The sequence below is a fragment of the Aspergillus oryzae genome, chromosome 5, assembly GCF_000184455.2.
Source record: "Aspergillus oryzae RIB40 DNA, chromosome 5".
In the NCBI taxonomy this organism is placed as follows: Eukaryota; Fungi; Ascomycota; class Eurotiomycetes; order Eurotiales; family Aspergillaceae; genus Aspergillus; species Aspergillus oryzae.
Window position 1 is genome coordinate 2274257 of NC_036439.1, and position 20632 is coordinate 2294888.

The 20632-nt window shown below is 43.2% G+C and overlaps 6 protein-coding genes across 6 annotated transcripts; 4 read left to right on the plus strand and 2 right to left on the minus strand.

Annotated features, from left to right (window-relative positions):
- Positions 1-205: 205 nt before the first annotated feature.
- On the plus strand, positions 206-1096 carry AO090701000030 (putative ABC transporter; the record flags this gene model as incomplete). The annotated part of the gene is made up of 2 exons (XM_001822872.3): positions 206-326; positions 390-1096. The coding sequence occupies 2 exons, from the start codon at positions 206-208 to the stop codon at positions 1094-1096; spliced, it is 828 nt and encodes a 275-aa protein (XP_001822924.1).
- A 445-nt stretch (positions 1097-1541) lies between these two features.
- Positions 1542-4063, minus strand: AO090701000029 (Elongator subunit ELP2; the record flags this gene model as incomplete). The annotated part of the gene is made up of 2 exons (XM_001822871.1): positions 1542-3845; positions 3935-4063. The coding sequence occupies 2 exons, from the start codon at positions 4061-4063 to the stop codon at positions 1542-1544; spliced, it is 2433 nt and encodes an 810-aa protein (XP_001822923.1).
- Positions 4064-4336: 273 nt separating this feature from the next.
- Positions 4337-4820, plus strand: AO090701000028 (ubiquitin-related modifier 1; the record flags this gene model as incomplete). The annotated part of the gene is made up of 3 exons (XM_001822870.3): positions 4337-4416; positions 4487-4651; positions 4703-4820. 3 exons carry the CDS (start codon positions 4337-4339, stop codon positions 4818-4820), a joined length of 363 nt encoding a protein of 120 aa, XP_001822922.1.
- Positions 4821-4935: 115 nt separating this feature from the next.
- Positions 4936-7265, minus strand: AO090701000027 (bifunctional fructose-2,6-bisphosphate 2-phosphatase/6-phosphofructo-2-kinase; the record flags this gene model as incomplete). The annotated part of the gene is made up of 10 exons (XM_023237499.1): positions 4936-5115; positions 5229-5405; positions 5464-5838; positions 5906-6067; positions 6246-6326; positions 6390-6559; positions 6640-6737; positions 6791-6826; positions 6891-6965; positions 7252-7265. The coding sequence occupies 10 exons, from the start codon at positions 7263-7265 to the stop codon at positions 4936-4938; spliced, it is 1368 nt and encodes a 455-aa protein (XP_023091973.1).
- An 834-nt stretch (positions 7266-8099) lies between these two features.
- On the plus strand, positions 8100-9317 carry tom40 (TOM complex pore protein TOM40; the record flags this gene model as incomplete). The annotated part of the gene is made up of 3 exons (XM_001822868.3): positions 8100-8411; positions 8495-9142; positions 9210-9317. The coding sequence occupies 3 exons, from the start codon at positions 8100-8102 to the stop codon at positions 9315-9317; spliced, it is 1068 nt and encodes a 355-aa protein (XP_001822920.1).
- A 6944-nt stretch (positions 9318-16261) lies between these two features.
- AO090701000024 (GSK family serine/threonine-protein kinase) lies at positions 16262-17832 on the plus strand (the record flags this gene model as incomplete). The annotated part of the gene is made up of 7 exons (XM_001822867.3): positions 16262-16307; positions 16391-16563; positions 16631-16714; positions 16790-17138; positions 17192-17385; positions 17441-17645; positions 17699-17832. 7 exons carry the CDS (start codon positions 16262-16264, stop codon positions 17830-17832), a joined length of 1185 nt encoding a protein of 394 aa, XP_001822919.1.
- Between the last annotated feature and the right edge of the window lie 2800 nt (positions 17833-20632).

Sequence of the window (20632 nt, forward strand, 5' to 3'; positions counted from 1 at the left end):
CATCAACTACGGAGTAGATTATTTATCAAAATCAAGTAGAAGTAGTAACCCAACGTCATCTTTTAGCCCCTACGATCCCCTTGCTTGGATATTATTGCTGGAAAGGAGTCATATTCCTCATAATCCTTTCTCTCTCTCCCTCTCTAGAGCTCTAGAGCTCTCTCTGTCTCTCTCTCCTCCTTCTTTTTTCTCTCCACCTAGAGACATGGCCAATACACCGTCAATCCAAGTCAACAATCTGTCATATCAATTTCAGGACGGTTCATCCGGCCTGGCAGATGTAAGTCTCTACTTACCGGCCGGAAGTCGAACTTTACTCATCGGAGGTAAGCACGAAGTTCGGCCCGCAATTGATTATGATGGTTTTTAGAAACTAACATCAACGGCAGCCAATGGAGCGGGAAAAACCACTCTTCTACGGTTGCTCGCGGGCAAGCGTCTCGCGCCCGATGACACAATCACCGTCGGGGGTAAGGACCCCTTCAAAGAGGGTCTGGAAGGGGTGACTTATCTAGGCGTCGAGTGGGTTCTTAACAATATTGTCCGGACTGACATCGACGTTCCTACACTGCTGGCTTCTGTGGGCGGGAACGCCTATCCCGAGCGGAGGGACGAGCTTGTAGATATTCTCGATATTGACTTGCGGTGGCGTATGCATGCAGTGTCTGATGGAGAGCGCCGCCGCGTCCAGTTGGCCATGGGTCTGCTCCGACCCTGGCAAGTTCTACTCCTTGACGAAATCACTGTTGACCTGGACCTGCTATCCCGTCATAATTTTCTTTCTTTTCTCAAGCGTGAGACTGAAACTAGACCCTGCACCATAGTGTATGCGACGCACATCTTGGACAATTTGTCTCAATGGCCCACGCATTTGGTGCACATGAATCTTGGTAATGTCAAGCAGTGGGGCCCGATTACAAAGTTTCAGAAAGAAGTGCCCGAAACGTCCGAAAATAGCCAACTTGGAGAGCTTGTTCTAAGGTGGCTCAAGGAAGATCTCAAGGCCAGAGGTCCTAGAAATGGGCGGCATGGCCAAGCCAAGACCTACGAGTCGTTTGATGGGAGGGGGGGATATGGATTTGAAAAACGGAATTGAATCAATTCCTCTAATCCTGTCAGTCACTCTTCCTAGTTTTGAACCTCCCTCCTACCCTCCCTATTCCTCTCTTCTTCGCCGGTCTTGTTTTTCTTTCTTTCTTTCTTTCTTTCTTTCTTTCTTTCTTTCTTTCTTTCTTTCCTTCTTTCCTTCTTTCCTTCTTTCCTTCTTTCCTTCTTTCCTTCTTTCCTTCTTTCCTTCTTTCCTTCTTTCCTTCTTTCCTTCTTTCCTTCTTTCCTTCCTTGATAATTTATTCATTCATCTTTGTGGCTCATTCAACAATATTTACTTTTACCATGGCATGGCATGCAAGAAAAGGGCCTCACTGCATTGGAATATGAGGATCAACTCCAGGGGATATATTCAACATTCGATAATTCCTTCAACAGGCATAGACCTCGCCGATGTTCTTTGTCTTGTGTTTGTATATATGTCATATTTCATCTCATGAAACCATATTCGAAATAGCATATATACGAGTTGAGGTATCCTCACTTGCAACGGCAAGCTTGAGACTAAATTCGTCTTGGCTGGTATCGTATTTCGCAGAAGGTCGCCATGCGAGTTGTGTGATCGCCTTAGACGGGGATATTAGTTTATCGATATTACCCAGACAAGCTGCCTCCAGGCTGTCAATTGCGATTTTGTATAACGACAGTTCACCGCTATCCTCGCCTGTAGCGAGGAAGACTGAATTCACCTGCACCCTCGGGAGGAACGATATTGCAGTAACAGAGCTCTTCAGTGTGATTGTGGTTTTGCATACAAAGGACCCCTTGCTGATTTGCCAGATTTTCACCAACTTATCGCGACCAGCTGTGGCGAAAGTGTGGAAATCCGGTACAGGGGCCCAAGCAGCGTCTAGGATCATTCTTGAATGGCCCTTGGGATGAGATTCCATGAGCGAGAATGCAGATCGGTCTTGTTCGCTACGGCAGTAAATTGCCCATTGCCGGTCTCGACCAACACTGAGAAGGTACCGGTCATCGCTGGAAAATGAAAGGCTCGTAATAGTCAAAGAGTGTGCTGCAAGGGAAGGCCGTATCTCATGCCAGTCTGATGTATCATAGAGACGAATCACTGCATGATCTATTGAGCTCGCCTTACAGGCCGTAGCAATGAGTGTGCAGTCATAACTGACAGCCACAGCTGAAATTTCATAGCCATGACCATAGAGTTTTTCGTGTTCTGGCCATAATGTGTAGCGCGCTAGCTGGTCTTCTAAGGGTGGCTGGTTTGTATCCGAGAGTATTGTTTGATTTGCCTGGGCCTGTCCAATATGGGCGGCATTTGCCTCCTCCCCCTCCCCCTCGCCCATTGGAGCCTCTCCCATCGATTGGTTTGAGAGTCCCAAAACCGGGATCTGAGCCGTGTCTGGCAGTTCTCCCTCCGTTGACTGTTTAAATGCAGAAAGTTTCTCTAGTAACTTAGCGATTGGTTTGGGCTCGTTGAAAACCCGCAAAAGCTTCTCGTCCGCACCGGAAACGAAGCGCGCAGGTCCCAGTGTATCAACACAGTTCAGATCATAGCCGTGAATTTGTGGCCTTGAGAACTCATGCCAAGACTGTTTTCCATCTCGTAGCCACTGTGCATGAAGTCGAGTCGTCTGGTCCCCACTGGTAGACAACAGGTAACCACCAGTAGGTTCCCACCGTACACCATTAACCGAGCGCACATGTCCCGATATGCCCAGGGTCTGCACCCAGACGTCCGCATCTGCATCGTAGCTCCAGGCCCTCCAGCTACCTGTTCGTCCAAGGCTTACTACTTGGTCACCGTCAGGTGACCAGAGGCCAATCCAGAACCCACCGGTGCTACCTGTAGCTGTAGTAGACCCCTTTTGAACACTGATTTCCCCCATCCTTTCAGCTGAAACCCAAACTCCAGAAACGGTATCCTGTTCCCATATAGTCAAAGTATTATCCGCAGAAGCAGAGAGAAGCTGTTGACGTTCGGAGCTGGGGTTCCAGGCAGTAGTGTAAATCCAGTCCTCATTTCCGAACAGAAGAGCTTCGAAAGTAACAGAATACTTCGACCCCGCTGCATTAAATTGATGAGCTTTATTTGATAATGTCGGTTCAAGTTCACCTAGCACGGGGTCCTCTTCTCCTGCCGGCGCTGCAAGGGTAACCTCCCCGCGTTGGATTCGCCAGAGACGAATATACTTGTCCTGGCTAGCAGACGCGAGCAAAATGTCTCCTGTTTTGCTCTGCTTATCCCGCGTAAATGACAGAGAGCGCACCCAAGCCTCGTGACCGGATAGCACAGCAGCAAGCCTGAAACTCGTATCACCGAGTGGGTCTTCGAGGATGTAAGCATGTATGATGTTTGTGGTGCCTGCAACTGCCAATATCATGGGCCCATCTGCCTGGAGCGGCTTCAGTGCCAGTGCCAGAGGGAAAAAGCGTGGTTTCATAACTATGGTTGTGAGTAACTCGCTCTTGGTTCCTTCTCCCTGGAGCATTATTCTCCAGATTTTAACACTTCCATCTGCCGCTCCTGATGCAACTAGATCCGCTCCATCACTGACAGCAATTGTATTTATCGAGCTTGTATGACCTTCTAGAATTTGCGCAAGCGTGAATTGGAGATAAGTGCCCGTTACAGCTCGCCATATCCGGATTGTGTGATCAGCAGAAGCAGTGATGAGGAGTTTTGTGCCCGTAGTGGGACATGTGTAGAATCTAACGGCATTGACCTTGTCGGTATGGCCGACAAGAAGAGAGTAGACCCCACGCTGAGACTTATCCTGCGCGCGTAATTAGACTCTTAGCCAACATCCATGATGAAAAGCAGTAGATACTAAGCACAAGCAAGGTCTACGCAATTAATCCATACCTTAGGGTACCACAAAGCCACATTGTTGTCCGCACCAAAGGCAAGCACTCCCGACTGAATGTCCCAGTCAGCGGCGGCGGGATGCCTGTTGCCGCCGACACTGATATATTCGCTCGTGATGGATACCATGAGCTTGAACCTTTGGAGTCTAACGCCTATAGAGTATATTTGCCGAAGGTTTTTGTCGCGTGGAGATAAAGATATGAAGGAAGGGTTATTGCAAATACTGGAGGTCATCTGAATGACTTTTTGTGCTCCGAACCCTTTGACGCTTATCGATAAGGGCGACGGCTCACGACAGTGGAAAACCCCTCTCTTCCTGCCTTCATCTCCAGTACATACTGTGCACTCCAACAGGGCTAAAACGAAACATTCCAATACTCTTCAGCATATAATTTCGAAATGACGACCGACACAGAGATTAATCCTGAAAGCGCGAGGCCGGAGGCTCATGGCTCCCTCTCTGTCACCGTTGAGTTCACGTTTGTACCCCCCTCGCTACTCGGTTAATGCCTTGGTCGAATAAGTTACTAACTTCCTGATACAATGCAGTGGTGGTCTTGAAATGCTGTTCTCCAATGAGCGCAAGCATAGTGTCACACTACCTGCTCGGCTGAGTGACGGTGGCCGGCCGAGTATAAGCTTCCTCCTCGAATACCTTGTCAAAAATGTGATGAAGGATGAGAGAAAGGAATTGTTCATGTTGGAGGACAATGTGTACGTATCCATGGAGTCACACTAAGTAACGGAGCTAATAGCAGATACTAGGCGTCCTGGTATCCTTGTCCTCATCAACGACGCAGACTGGGAACTGGAGGGAGAAGAAAAATATGAGCTCCAGCCTGCCGACAACATTGTCTTCGTTTCTACACTCCATGGAGGATAACAGTTCTTATAATCTATGTTTTCATTCCCAGCCGTTGATGCCACAAAGATGACAGCATCAGAGCGATAACTATGCTCGCTGCTCTTCAAAAGACTAGATTGTACGAAGCACAAGGTCAAACAACGTCCTCAACATGCTGCTGCGATATTCTCTCGGGCTCACGAGGGGTCCGAAGTCCGCTTTGTGGCGTCGAAAACCCTTCTTGTGGACTGCTTAATCCTCCAACCAAAGGGGTGGTGACCCCACTCGGGGGCACAGGTATTTTGATGTCTTGTGGAGAGCCAGGAATGATTTCCTTGGGAAGGTCCGGAATATGGATCCTACGAGCCTCATTTTGATAGCTTTCCGGTATGATCTGAGGAAAGTAGTCAGTAACATGTTCAATTGTTCGACTCGTTGCATTCATACCTCAATTATCTCGTCTCGAGGGAACTCTAGAAATGGAATATCCGCGGCATTACATGCCATAATATAGCCATATAGAACCCTTAGGACACTTTCATGTGCAATAATGAGGAGATCATTCTGCTCACGTTCAAGCTCTAATATTATAGGTTCAAGGCGCACAGCAAGGTCGTGGTACGACTGTAATGGTGAAAACTCGGTTAGCAACCATCACATCAACGAGAAAGGGAGTACCTACCTCTGCCCGAGGGTACCTATGATGATAAGGATCCAGTTCATGCTTTGCTACCTCATCTGGATATTCTTCACGAATCTTCTTTTCTGACATCTTTTCGCAAACACCTGGGTTCAACTGGCTTAGTTGTGATCTCTGTCGGACTTTGTATCCTTTCTCGTAAAGATACTTTGCAGTTTCGATTGTCCTACGCCTGGTGGAAGTCCAAACTGTCAATGGTTTCAACTCATAGTCTGTCTCTCCTTGGTCGATTGTTGCTTGCTTCTCGGACTCTCTGTGCCTCAGTAGACATTCAGTCATTTTCTTAGCATAGTCCTCCCCTTGTTCTGACAAGGAAGCATCAGCTTTGTAAGAGTCAGCCTCTATGGAAACCCCGGCCTGGTGATGTATTTGTCAGACACCGGACAAAACAGGAGTTATGTAAGACTGCAATTTGTCCACCCACCCGTGCGAAATACGTATGTCTAGATTTTATGTGAAGGTTGAGAAGATAAAAAACGATCCGATGGGAAAGATAACCAAAACTTCGATTGTTAACAATCAGCCTTTCGCCAGCATTGATCATCTGCTTCAGGTTAATATATATCTCAAGGTTCAAAATGAGGCACTATCACCTTGATATAGTTCAGGTCTTTTTCCTCCATCGTCTGGAACTGAGGGATCCGAGCGTTTATACGGGTCAAATAGTGCTTCACTGCTTCCTCCGAGGTCCAGCCTACATACTACTAAATATCAATAGTTGGGTTCAAAACATCTAATGCCGCTGGGGAGGGGCTTGTACTCACGTCAGGTGAAGATATTTTCACCCGGAGGACATTCTCTTCGATAATGCGCTCATCATCGCACCATGACTCGATAAAAAGGGTCTTATCCAGGGAAGCTCGTAAGCACTGTTCATGCATAGTCACAAGTGATGAGCATTTGCATACCTCAATATCATGCTTAGCGAACTCCTTCGCAAGCGATCGTCGCCCTGAAGCCAAGGGGTTAACAGCATCATATATTGCTATCTGGCCATTTTCGTCATTCAGAAATTGATATATGTCTTCCCGGCACCGTTTTACAATCTTTTGTCTCAGAAGTACTGAGGAAGCAGATGCTATGTTCGTTTAGCGGAATCGAGAATGACGTAAGTTAATGTGAGTCGCAGTACAAACGGCTCAGAGGTAGTTCACTAACCGTTCACGAAGAAGTAATCATCAGGGATGTCCTGGCCAACTGGAATAGTGGCACGTCTGTAATCTCCAAGGTGGAAGATCCTGGTCTTAACGCCCAACCTGCGATGCAATTAGCTCAGACGAAGGAAGTCAACGATAATAGCACAACGCACCACCGAAGATAGCGCGCCAGAGCTACGGATATATGTCTAAAATTGGCGCAATGAGTCAGTAGTGGCGCTAGTATAAATACAACGGGATTGGTAAACAAACGTCTTGCCCCTCGCTGGTAAGCCCACAGTAATAATGACAATCCGGCCGGAGTGGAAAAGTCGGCCAGATTCGGTACTATACAACTGAGCCGGTGCTAAATCGGCCTTTTCGGGCAGATCATGAATTGCATCAACAAATGTTGACGACTTTCGCCGGAATCGCGGGGAGTTAGCAACAATATCCGCAGTTCTAACCTGATGTCAATGTGAATGAACTCGTATTACAGTAAAACCGCATATCAGTTCCTGATTGTGAAGAGCAATTTCCCGAGTAGTTGTCTTTCGTCACCTCCGTGAAACTATCAAGGGGAACTGTGCACAGAAGGAACAAGAGATTGGAGGGGCTTCAGAGCATAGCTTACAGTAGGGTGTCCATAGTACAGTGGAATAACGTCAATGAGGCTCCGAGTGGTGAGGTGGCAGGTAACAGCAATGGAAAGCGTTGGTCTAGAAGAGTGTAGATGATCGAAAGTCGAAGACACGTAACAAGAAAGAGAAAGAGGAGTGGGAAAATTCAAGGAGCTAAAGTTATCAAGTTATGGGCGATAAAATGTGGGAAAAGTACGTTGGTCCAAGCAATGAACCTTGTGGTTTCGGCGACGGAGGTAAGTACTGTACAGCAAGAGTACCCGACTCTACACCGAATAAGTCAGTGTTGACTCCTAAGTATAATTAGATATCCTTGGTCGATACTTCTCTAGATCTTTCCTGGGGCTCTAGGCATAAACTACACGAGGGTCAAAATGAAACTTTTAGACTCTAGAGCTCTACTCGGACAACTAGAGCTTCTACTAGGATACATGTCTGTTGCGACTTGCTCATCCCAAGCTCCTATCCCGAGAAGACCCGAAAGAGGCTAGTGTATTTTGGCTGTCCGGAGACACCAAAAGTGCAACCGGGCGGAAAAGCAAAAGTGACTTTTTTCAGTTCCAAAAGCGACAGAATACTCAATACCTAGTCAGTCAAACCTGCCCTGGCATCCTTCTTCCTCAACTCTCACTCGACCAGAGCAGGCCAGACATAGCCCGCCCTATAGAGGTCGACTTGCAACCGTCGCTGTTGCTCTCTTATACTTGAACTTTGAGTAAAGGGCTGGTCTCAAATCCTTCCTTGTTTTCATCAACCATTTTCTCAGGCCCGCGCGACGACCACTCGCGTCCATCATTGCTTTCCTCTCTTAACGACCATTGATCGTTTTCAATTAATCACAATGGCCGAATACCTAGCTTCTCCTTCCTTTCTCACGGATAATTCCGTCGCTGCTGTCATAAAGGATGCATACACTTCTTTCTCAGAGCGAAGGGCGGCTCTCGGTCTGCCCAATCCCGGAACCGTGGATAACATCGCTAGGGAGGTGCAAAAGGAGGTCTTGCTATCCAATTTCATGTTCTCGGGACTCCGAGCAGACCTAACGAAGGTCTTCGGCATGTCTCCTCTGTTTCGTGTGTCGCATGCGTTCTCCATGGGCTCGTCGGGGAACCTGCCTCCCTATGCCTTCTCGGCTATGTATGGAAGTCCAAAGGTAGGCTATACTGTCACTCTGCAATCCCCTTCGCCGCAACTCTACTCTTTACTGTGGAAGCTGAGTGTATGATTTCAATAAAGGTTTTCATGCAAGGTAACTTCGGAAGCGACGGCGCACTCGCCGCTGTCGGCAACTATCGTTGGAGTCCAAAACTTGTCACCAAGACCAACACTCAGATCATGGCTGGCGCTAGCCAGGGTCTTATGCAGATCGACAATGACTACACTGGCGATGACTTTTCAGCCTCGATCAAGGCCTTCAATCCATCCTTCTTGGATGGGGGTCTTACTGGCATCTTCGTCGGAAGCTATCTCCAGTCCGTCACCCCCAGCCTGGCTCTTGGATTCGAGGCTATCTGGCAGCGCCAGGCTATGAACACTCGCCCAGAAACTGCGATATCCTACAGCGCCCGGTACAAGGCCAATGACTGGATCGCCAGTGCCCAGCTCCAGGCTCAAGGCGTCTTCACAGCATCTTACTGGAAGAAACTCTCTGAGCGTGTTGAGGCCGGTGTTGATATGAACTTACAGTTCGCGCCCAATGCAGCCGCAGCCCTGATGGGCGGTCCCAGCAGAGATGGTACTACTGCCATCGGTGCTAAGTACGACTTCCGAGCATCCACTTTCCGAGCTCAGGTCGACAGCGCCGGAAAGGTCAGCTGCCTGCTTGAGAAGCGGATAGCGATGCCCATCTCTCTTACATTCGCCGGTGAAATCGATCAGGCTAAGGTGAGTTGTTTTTCTTTACATCGCTTGACTGCTTGCCGGGATTCAATGTCTAATATGTTTGGTTTAGCAATCGGCTAAGCTCGGTCTTGCTGTGTCCCTTGAGATCGCTGGCGAGGAACTGATGGAGCAGCAAGAGAAGATTGAAGCCCAGGGCATGGTTCCTCCACCTTTCTAGGCCCTTCGATACATAGTTGGGTTAATACAGCTCACCCGATGGTGGAAGAATGGAATCATTGCTCCATGTCCTTCTTCCAGCGGATATCTTTTTTCGTCGTTTGTTTTAATAGCTCTTCACTCCCCCTGTGTCTTTTTCGGAAGATGGTGTGTCACCTCCTAAGGAGTTTATCCCCTCGGATGCGGTTGGTTATTTCGAGGACGCAGTCGTTTGGCGCCACGGAACCACATTTTGTATAGAATCACCTTCGATTTACCTGAAATCATTTTCTTTTTAACCTTTCACTTTGGTACTTTCCTCCTATGGATCCAGCTATGACTGTCAACCCACACTCTGTTTTACTGGTACCTTGTTTCTTCCCACGGGCTATTGACTGACCATCGGGACTGCGAGGCATGTATGAAAACCCTTGCGGGACGTTGTTGTTTGTTTATGCATAATAGATGGGCAATGTAAAACCATTTTATTCACTTTAAAACATGACTGCAATGATAATGTGGCATCGCGTTCTCCCGGGTCTATGGAATCAGGTGCTCAAAGTGGGACAAGAAGGGTTGTAGAGTTATCTGCTACATATAGTGGTAGGTGCCCTGTAGAAACCGCATCGTGACGCAATCCAGTATCTATGCAGTTGCTAAATTCTACAACACGTTCTGCCCTTCAATTGTATCCAGTGTCTTGTTGCCTCAAGAGTACTACTACCAGTAATAAGGCAGAGTTCAAGCCCAACTATTATCGACATGACTACTATAGGTCCACGCTTCTAGATATCTTCTACTCCACTAATAGTGGTTCATGAGATGAAGTCAGTACCTATGTCTATCGGCCAACCCGCACGGTGAATCATTCGCTCGTGGTAAAATACCCGGACGCGATGGCCTGGCAACTAAGTGGATACAGTGGGCACTTTGCATGTCCAGATCCCCATATGTTGTACTTAGGTAATCGGCCTCTAATAACTAATTAGTACATACTCCAGAGTAGTCTAGGTGCTGGTGGTAGAGTTAGCTAGCTAGGGTTACGGAGTCATATGCTTTCTGACCACTGAAAACACTAAACGAACAATCTAACCCTTCAGAGACCAAGAAAATGGAGAAGTAGAGCTAGTATGGAGTATACCTTAGAGGCATAAAACTCAGAGAGTGAATGCGCACAGGAGACAGTATTAGGAGTAAATGTTCGTTTCAAGACCCCCACTATTAGATTTATGCCGGCGATTTCGGCTATGGCAGCGATCGAGTTGTACCAAAAATAAAACTCTAATTACTCTCTACAACTGTCCAGGCTTCACAGACATGATATATGATTTGGTTACAACATGTTCTTATGACATCTAGCGAGAGATTTCACGTTGGGTCTTCTAAAGGGTGGCAATTTCTAGGTTGAAAAACGTAACCCGAGAGAAAGTGTCTGGTAATGGATTGATGTCCTCTTCTGTGGTACTGTGTTGTTGGTTCAATTGATCCACTATGACATCAAGCCTTGAGACTCGAGTAAATCCCCAACCAATACGATGTACTGTACTTTTTATATTTCCCTGAAGTAATAAACTAGCCTAGTATTACTAAGAAATATCGAAATAGTTATTCGGTTTTTTCTCCTATTACAGATAACAGCATTAGGCTATCTTCTTAAATAGCGATATTTCCAACGATCGCATCCTTGATTGGTTTTTCTGATTGAAAGTAGCTTGATTTCAACATGGGCAACAGCCACCTAATAGCTCTATAGGAAAAGACGGTTGATACTTACTTCATTCCATGACTTTAGACCTACAAATCCACAGCATATGCTTCTCCAGGGCGTACAGTATATAGAGATACCTATGGTGATGTACTGGTCCCATAGATGTGTCTTTCCATGACTTCCCTTCATTTTTAACGAGTATTTTCATTTACTTCTAGACAAGAGGAGAATAGACGCTACCACCTTTATAATCCATTCCTAGCTCCTGAGTCCTGGTACCTACTAGTCCAAGCTCTAGATGGTTATTTTCATACTAGATGGAAAACCTCGGTCCTCGTAATGTGTATACTGTGCTCAGTTTTTGTGCTACCCACTAACTCCATACAGAAGAAAGGGATCTCCATCCAGACACCACAGACCTGCTGTCGAAATTACTCGGTAATGTAGGGCATGCGTAAAAAACATAGTCATCATCATTTGTTACACTGTGTCTTCTACTTGGCATGACTAGTGCGCTGCCATGCATATGTAATGAAGAGTAAGCACCGATCATGAATATTGGATTGTTCTTTATTCTTACTCGACTCCCTGTTGCCATGCATGGACTACGATTATAGACTTATAGTGAAGGCTGTATCTCAGCTTGAAAGCTATAGAAACAGAAAGTAGATTTAACATATGACTGGTATAGATAAGAAAGCAAAAATAAATAAACTAAATAACTGAGTATGTTTACAGGTTATAGGTGCAGAATGAAAAACCAGTAAGAGAGGTGTCTTTCATTTTTACAGGTTCAAAGAGAGTTACCTACCAGATAGTCACCTGAGATATCTTTGGGGAATTCTGGTGAATGGACCACTGACCTGTTGACTTTCTGGCCATTAAGTGTTCCGTAGCAGGCGATATTGATCAGGTTAGAAATTGAAGGAGCCCTGGAGGTGTATAGCCTTCCAAGTTGAGAGAAATTTTTAACAAGAAAAATTTTAGTGGACTAACCTATCTGCTCCACTATACCTTCGCGTATTGTAAAGAGAATAGCCCTTCACAATACAAAATTTACCTAACAGTTAGCAATTCTTCAGCTGCTTGATACTATTACTTTGTAGTGCTGATGCAAAATTTAAATTAATCTTGCATTGCCTGGGATGATTATATTCTGCTGTGTAAAGTACAAGGTAAAATCATCTTACTACTCTACTACTCCATATGCTAACATGCAGCAAAAAGCCATTAAGAGCACTAGGTGGATTCTCTCCAGAATCAAGACTTGCCCTAGTCACAAAAGTGGGGCAAGAGAAATTAACGAACCAGTGTTATATATTATGAGTATTTTGGTAATGTATTTGTAATTCCTACCAGTACATTCACTTTGGTTTTATGACACAGTTGGAAGTTTCTACCATAACCCATTCACAATGGATTATACGTATAGAACTAGGTACTGTCATACATCATCTATATATTTTTTTACTCTCTTCTCTGACCTAGATATATACCAAGATACAGAATGCTAAGAAAGACAATATCTATTTCTTAATTCTCAAGTTCAGTGTATATCTCAAGTCTGAAAGTATATCATAACCTCCCTTTCTAATGACAGTATCATTTAGAACAATACCACCAATACCAATACTTCATAGTGATAACTATATAAAATCTTCAGGATAGTAAAATTGGCTTGCTTTGTTAGCTGTTGTGACTTGACTATATTCTTGAACATGTTTTACCTGATTATATCTCTGTAGGACATGCTATGCTGCCATCAGTGCCAGTGATTTAGCCAATATCCCTGTTATCCTATTCCGAGAAATTATCTAGAGATGAGATATTCAATGGTACAGTGTGAGCGGGGAATGGGGAATGCAGACATTAAGCATCGGTTGCTTGGTAAGGTTTGACTTTGCTATAGCTCTAAACTGAGTAATCGCCCAGGGCACAGTAATAAGAGAAAGGAAACGGAATACCTGGTCGCAATTTCAGCAAGAAGACCAAATTGTCAAGTACACGTTGCGCTTCAACTTCCTACTGGAGAAGCTGAGTCAAGTAATTGACTGTAGCGAGGCTGTTATATGTATTTAGTGTGTAGGTGAAGGTAGATGGATTTACAATGTGTAATATATATATGCAAGGGAAGTAATTAATAAAAGAACAGGCTATTGATTGTGATCATCAGGTATCCCTATGGGCTTAAGGGATAGACATCTCTCCTGGGGGTATTTTCAATATATATGATTGGAGATGAGTATGAATATTAATGATTAGTCCCAACTGCATACAGTAGTCGGGCATGCTTTCGATGATCATCCAGGGGTTACCTTTGATACTAACTCCAGGACACTTTGACAAGATCTCCAAGACTAACCGTGTTTCTGTGGGGTAAGCTCCTAGTGAAGGAGACATGCAGTCATGGGGAGTCGGGACTAGGAGTAGCACGGCTCGAAGCCGGACAGGTACCATACTGAATATAGATATCAAAGAGTAGAATGTGCTTACAAACTATGAGCTATCTCTGTTGATACTCATAGAGTTTCCTTCATGCTTGACATGATCTAGCGCTGAGAATCCTACAGTTGAACAGCCATATACCCAGAGTAGGCACAATATAGCAAGTTGTAGTACTCTCTAATGATCACGACAGGGTATTTCACCGAAGTTAATTAGTCAATGCCATGGTGTCTAACTAACTAGGTAATTAAGTGTCCAGCCGACCCCTCTTGATGGGAGTCGTGGTTGGCTGTATCGTCCTGGGAGCTGCACCAAGCTTGGCCAAAGCTCCTGAACACATGACACATACCACTAGTAAGTCTGTACTCCCTACTTAAAAGGTACATAGAGAGTGGCGTAACCTCCAAGCTTATGTCATACGCGTTACCTGAACACAATTGTGTTGAATAAGGGACTGTCCTACCTGGGAAGCCAAGCCTTCTCATGGCATCCATTTTTCCGGAAGGAGAGGGGGGAAAGGAGGGAGAGGGGGAAACAAGAAGCTGAAAGAAAGAATGTATTTTGAGATCTAGATTCCTGGTCAGAAATGCGGCAGTTTGGTAAGGTGTATGTGATCTGGTAACTAGTACTAGTAGTGTACGTAGGAGGCACTGTGTGTAGCCAATGAGAATGGTTCCAGTGAAAATCCCACCTGGTCACTTGACAGCTGCGGGCCAAACACATGGTGTTGCTATTTGCCCTGTCTGTTAACTTCATAGAGGTGCTGCACATTTGTATTCCTAATACAGATCAAGAATTGTTTAGGATAAAGTATCAGCGACCTATCTATATATTAGATTTGCAATGTATTCTTATACAAAGATCTCCTAAGAACATCAATCTCCAGCAATACCTATGATAGACAAAGGCCTTGGAGTGGATGTTCACATACATTCCTTAAGAATAGTCCATTCTGACTTACTAAAAGCTGGAAGGGCTAGTTATCAAGTCACGGTGACCACACAGGTTGAACAAAGCTCAACTAGAGGCGAATTACTGTAACAATCTTGATCCGAACCCCGGAAGAAGGTCATCTGGCCAGGGTATTTCTCCCCGTTTTGGCCCATCACTTGCGCCCAATCTCGGGCAGTTGCTCCACATGGGCGCAGACCCCCGTCATCATGAAATCCACCTAAGACTGCAACTCCCAGTTTGCAGCTCATGGGGAAAGTGTGTCTCATCTTAAACAGATTCGTTTCTTGCTACATTGACCTCAGTGCTCGATAGATTTCTAAGAACCTATGTACTGCCTTGCTTCGAATAGGGGCACTGGTACAAGGTGGGTACTGACAATACACACATACAGCACAATGGTGTCATGTGACTAGGCTGCACTTGGGTAATGTATGTAATGCAACATGCTGCATTGATACATATATTACTTGGGACCCCTCCTTCATTTTTCGATTTGGATACAATCTGTAATGAATATGGAGTATGCAGGTAAGAAGAGAGGGCATTTTTCTCCTCCCAAATAACAGGCAACTGGTGCATTAGATAGGTTTTATAATTATCTCAAGAACCAACACTACTGTGTAGAAGGTGTTGTTCTTATGCCGGAAGCCATAAAGAGAAATCCTTACAATTGTCTGTACTAATAATCCCAGCCATCTTCCACAATCTTCTTGCCTCTCTCCACACACTGCCACAGTTCCGTGCTCATTGCCCAGCCTGTCCTAGAAAGGTAGACTACCTAAAACTATTAACTACTCCCGCCCCTCATTAAAAACCCAAAACATTGATTTTCTGGATCTTACCACTATCACGTATAATACATACATAGTACAGCCAAATACTAATACAGGTGCTGTTTACAATCTTCGCCTTTTCAAGTTCACCTTGTCATTACCTTTTGGTACCTCTCAAGAAGTCAATAATTTACTGACTTGTTTGGTTTCGCAGGCTGCTGTACAGCACTTGTTTCTCATCCCCTCAATTTATTTTTACCATATAAATTCTGCTTTGTCTTTTATTTTTTATTTTTCCATTTTTTCGCTTTTTTCTTTTTTTTTCTTGGGTGAATAATTCCCCATCTTTGGATTCATTTGTTCGATCGGGGTTGGCTCGTGAGTTCCTTACCTTTTTCCTCTCCTCTCCCGGTGCTTTATTCCCGCGTTCCTGCAGCCCTCGCGTGTTCGGGCTTTGTCGCTCCATCAACGTCACCTGCTCGCCCTCCTCTCTTCCACCCTCTCCTCCGACCATCCACCCTCTCTACCTACTGCTCCCTATCCTCCTTACTACTACTGCCACCACCATTCGCCTACCTCAGTGGTGAGACGTAAAACACTCCAGCAATTTTTCTTTCTTTCTTTCTTTTTTTCTTTTTTTTTTTTCTTTTCCCTTTCCCCATTTACTTTTTTTACCCTCTCGCATAGCTGCAATATTATTTTCATCCCCTTTCTTCTCTCTCTAGGTCGACTGCCACGAGGTTTGTTATTCCCTCTGCGAACTTCTGGGGGGCTTGCCCTGCTCTGGTGCGCACTCTTGGCACTCGATCCGTCTACTGGCTTGAGCCTTCCCTCCTGCTATTCGCCCGTCCGTTTCTCAACCTTCCATCTCACGGACACCTCCACTCAACACCCACTGTTCGGATATTCCGCCCTTCAAGAGCACCCCTCCTTGCCAGTGCTCCGCCGATTACAGTCAGCTCAAGACGGATCAAACACCTTACACTTGCATTTATTGCCGCCATCCGTTGTTAAACTGCAGTCCTCCATATCCTCCGTAGCGCTGCCCAACTTGCCGCCTTGTGCCAACCCCACAAAACGCCCGTGATGTCACAGAACCGGCCTGGGGTATTCTCGAGTTTGCGCATGGGTGGTAAGTGCTCTTCTTCCGCCCAATTGCTGGTACATGGATATGAAGACCGTCTACTGACTTAAACTCTTAAACTCGCTGTGTAGAAGTCGTCCGTGAGAAGGTCCAGGATGGACTAACAGGGGAGACCAAGGAAATTTCGTACTCGCAGTGTAAAATCGTTGGCAATGGGTCATTTGGCGTGGTCTTCCAGACAAAGATGATGCCCAGCGGCGAGGACGCTGCTATTAAACGTGTCCTACAAGACAAACGCTTCAAGGTAGGTAGTCGCTGGCCGATAGCTGTTCTTGCTGTCGAAGGAGTATTACTGACATTGGCTCACTTAGAACCGTGAGTTACAAATAATGCGGATTGTCCGCCATCCCAACATTGTAGAATTGAAGGCTTTCTATTACTCCAATGGTGAGAGGGTATGTGTCCCCTTTTTGTATACAGAATGATTGCCCTTGTGCTTCTTCGCTGACCATGCCATCAATCCTTTACAGAAGGACGAAGTTTATTTGAACCTCGTTCTGGAATACGTACCAGAAACGGTTTATCGAGCATCTCGGTATTTCAACAAGTTGAAGACTACGATGCCGATGTTGGAGGTCAAGCTTTACATATATCAACTGTTTCGCTCTCTGGCATACATTCATTCGCAGGGTATCTGCCATCGTGACATCAAACCTCAAAACCTCTTGCTTGACCCAAGCACTGGTATCTTGAAGCTATGTGATTTTGGCTCTGCCAAGATCTTAGTTGAGAACGAGCCCAATGTTTCGTATATCTGCTCCCGCTATTATCGTGCACCGGAATTAATTTTTGGCGCAACAAACTACACTACGAAGACTGGTAATCGTCCAGTGCCAGCCGTTCGACATTGGTGAAATAACTAACGATTCTAGATGTTTGGTCTACTGGTTGTGTAATGGCCGAGTTAATGCTGGGGCAACCGCTTTTCCCAGGTGAATCTGGAATTGATCAACTGGTGGAGATCATAAAAGTCCTTGGAACTCCCACCCGGGAGCAGATTCGCACCATGAACCCCAACTACATGGAGCACAAATTCCCGCAGATCAAGCCACACCCTTTCAACAAAGTATATCTACCTCCACCTTGGACTCTCAAGCGAAGTTCTAACACAGTTCTGGCAGGTATTCCGGAGAGCTCCTCATGAGGCCATTGATTTGATCTCTGCTTTGCTGGAATATACACCAACGCAGCGGCTGTCAGCCATTGAAGCGATGGTTCACCCATTTTTTGATGAACTCAGGGATCCTAGCACCCGGCTACCTGATTCCCGGCACCAGAATGGGCCATCGCGAGAGCTCCCTAATCTGTTTGATTTCTCTCGACATGGTCTGCCCCCTCTTTCCCATGCTTACTAGCAATCAAGGCTAACGGCTTAGCAGAACTTTCTATCGCACCGGCAATGAACAGTCGGCTTATTCCCCCTCATGCACGCCCTGCCCTCGAAGCCCGCGGGATAGATATTGATAACTTTACACCCCTAACGAAAGATGAAATGATGGCACGCCTTGATTGAGTTGAGGTGTGCGATACTTACGAAGTACACGGTTGTTCATAGTACGGTCACATGCACGTGTGCGCGAGAACCTGATGCTATGCTGTACGAGTTCACTTTGATGCACCAGGCGGTTATAAACTGGGAGAGGTCATTTCAGTTGTAGACCCTATTCCATTGGCGAGACATCTGGGAGCTGGTTTCTCTGCGGCGGGGGTGATGACTTTCAGGCAATTTCAAAGGTAAACAGGAAAAGAAAAAGACAAAAAAATTCACAGAAAGAAACAAGGACAAAATGTCGAAAGAGAGTGTACCACCCTCTGTCATAGCTGGAAAAGTTCTTTTTTTTTTCTTTTTTCTTTTTTTTATTGAAAAAGAAAAAAAAAAAGGGGGGGGGGGGGGGGGGGAAGAACGGGTACTGGAGCATGGCCGTTTCATGCAAAGAAGGTGATGGATTGTCATAGCCTGGAGTTATTGAGGTGTCTGAGACAGCCCTTGGGAGGAAAAAAAGTGTGATACCCTTACCGCATGAGTCTGCCTTCCGGATTCATTTCTGCATAGCTTCATCTCTCGATTCGAAGGTGTTATAAATGTCGCAAGTCTTATGGAGAAGGGCGGAGAGATGGATATCCTACAAATACGTCAGATATCGCTGAGGATTTTTATGCTTGGATGCACATCAATCATGTGCTAGTGAGCATGCTTTGAATATAGGTATTGGAGGTTTAATTCCCTCGACTTGCAGCGTTAGAAATGCCCTCATCTTTGTGCCTTCGCCTCCTTTTTCTACTCATTCTCGCCTTTCTTTTTGCTCCTTAAATATTCTTTACTGTTTGTCTTCTACTCTCATACTCATCCCATTTGCTCGCTGTTCACTTTTCACGAATCCGGCTTTATTTGTTTGGATCGAATGATCATGTTCCTCGCCGATGAAGCTGGTGCATAGTGCTTAGTTCCGAAGCAGACGACTGATATACTATTCTCTTTTATTTTTCTTCTCTTCCCCCTCGCCACTTCTCTCCTCCCCACTTCCCTCTTCCCTTCCTCCTATTAAAGTCCCACGTACACCTGGAACATCGCATTCCTTGATGTGTATAACCACAATCTTGTAATTGCATGATTTGACCCCTCTTATTTCCGTCATTCATTGCCTCATGCTGTAATTGCAAGTTTATCCCCGAGTTTTCTAGTATTTATCCCTCCCAATAGTCGGGATGGTCTATGGATGTAGGAGGCCATTATTGTCATATTCATCGACAACCATATAAGTGCCAGTGGGTCTCAAGCGCTGCCGGTAACTGTACTCTAGGTGAATGGGCGAGAGGAATCCGAGTTGACCATTATGTCGCTCTCCCCATACAGTTCCGCGGCAAAGGCAGAAGGTGAAATGCGATGTTCCATGTTTGTGATAGATATCATTGCTGTTTAGCTAGGTAAGAGATGGTGTTTGAACTAGATCTGATCTTAGGAATCTCAGAATGGGGCCACGGGACATCTGTGTGTAATTCAAATGGCCAGCTGGTCTCATTCTGTTTCTGAAAGATAATTCATTCATGGTACATTCTGGTGTAATTTACTGTATGTGTGTTAATGTGTATGTACTTGAACTAACTTAGTATGTACATAAGTAGTTAGATATATTAACGTTAAGTTAACTAACATAATTGGTAAGCACCCTGCGCATATAAGCACCCTGTGCACCACCCGCTATATAGAAAATTTAAATAATTAAAATACTATAAATTTAGATTTCTATATAAAAATAAATAGTTCTATTAATTTAGATAATATATAATTTTATAATTCTATATACTATAGCTAGAATATTTAAATAAAATATATTTAAAAATTAATTTAATAGATAAAGATCTATCTATTTATATAGCTTTATTTATCTAATTTTAATATTTAATAAAAATTTAGATTTTAAATATTAATATATCTTTTTTAAAAATAATTTATTTAATAAAATATTTTTATTTTTTAAATTATTTTTTATATATAGTTTAATATTATTTTAATTAATATTTTAATATTATTATATTATTTATAATTTATTTAATATTTTTAATTAATTAATTTAAATTAATTTTAATAGATAAATTAAAATTATAAAATTAATTTTTAAATAGTTTTTTAAATATAAATTTTAATTTTTTTAATTATTTAATTATATAAAATATTTTAAATATTAAATTATTTTAATTATTAAATTTATTATCTAGAAATATAAAGATTTTAAATTAAATTATTAATTAAAAAAAATATATTTAAAATTTAAAGAAACTAGATTAATAATTTTAAAAATATTATAAATATTATTTTTAATAAAAATTTTTATATAAATTTAAAAATATATTTTTAAAAAATTAAATTTATTAATATAATTAAATTTATAATATATTTTAAATTTAATTAAATTTTTATATAAATCTTTTAATAGTAAAAAAATAATAATATTAAATAATTAAAATTTATAAAAAATATATATAAATATATAAATTAATATAATATTATTTTTTATATAGATTTAATTAAATTAAAATATTAAATAATTATTATAATTATCTAAAATAAATAAATAATATTTTTTTATAAATTAATTAATAATATAAAATATAAAATAATTTTATAATTAATATAAATTAATTTTATTATTTATTTAATTATTAAAATTAATTTTAATTTTTTAATTAAAAAAATTATTTTTATTTTTATATTAAGATTTTATATATATTTTATTTTTAAAAATAATATAAAAAAATAAAATTTATTTATTAAAATTAATATATTTTATAATAATAATCTATTTTTAATTTTT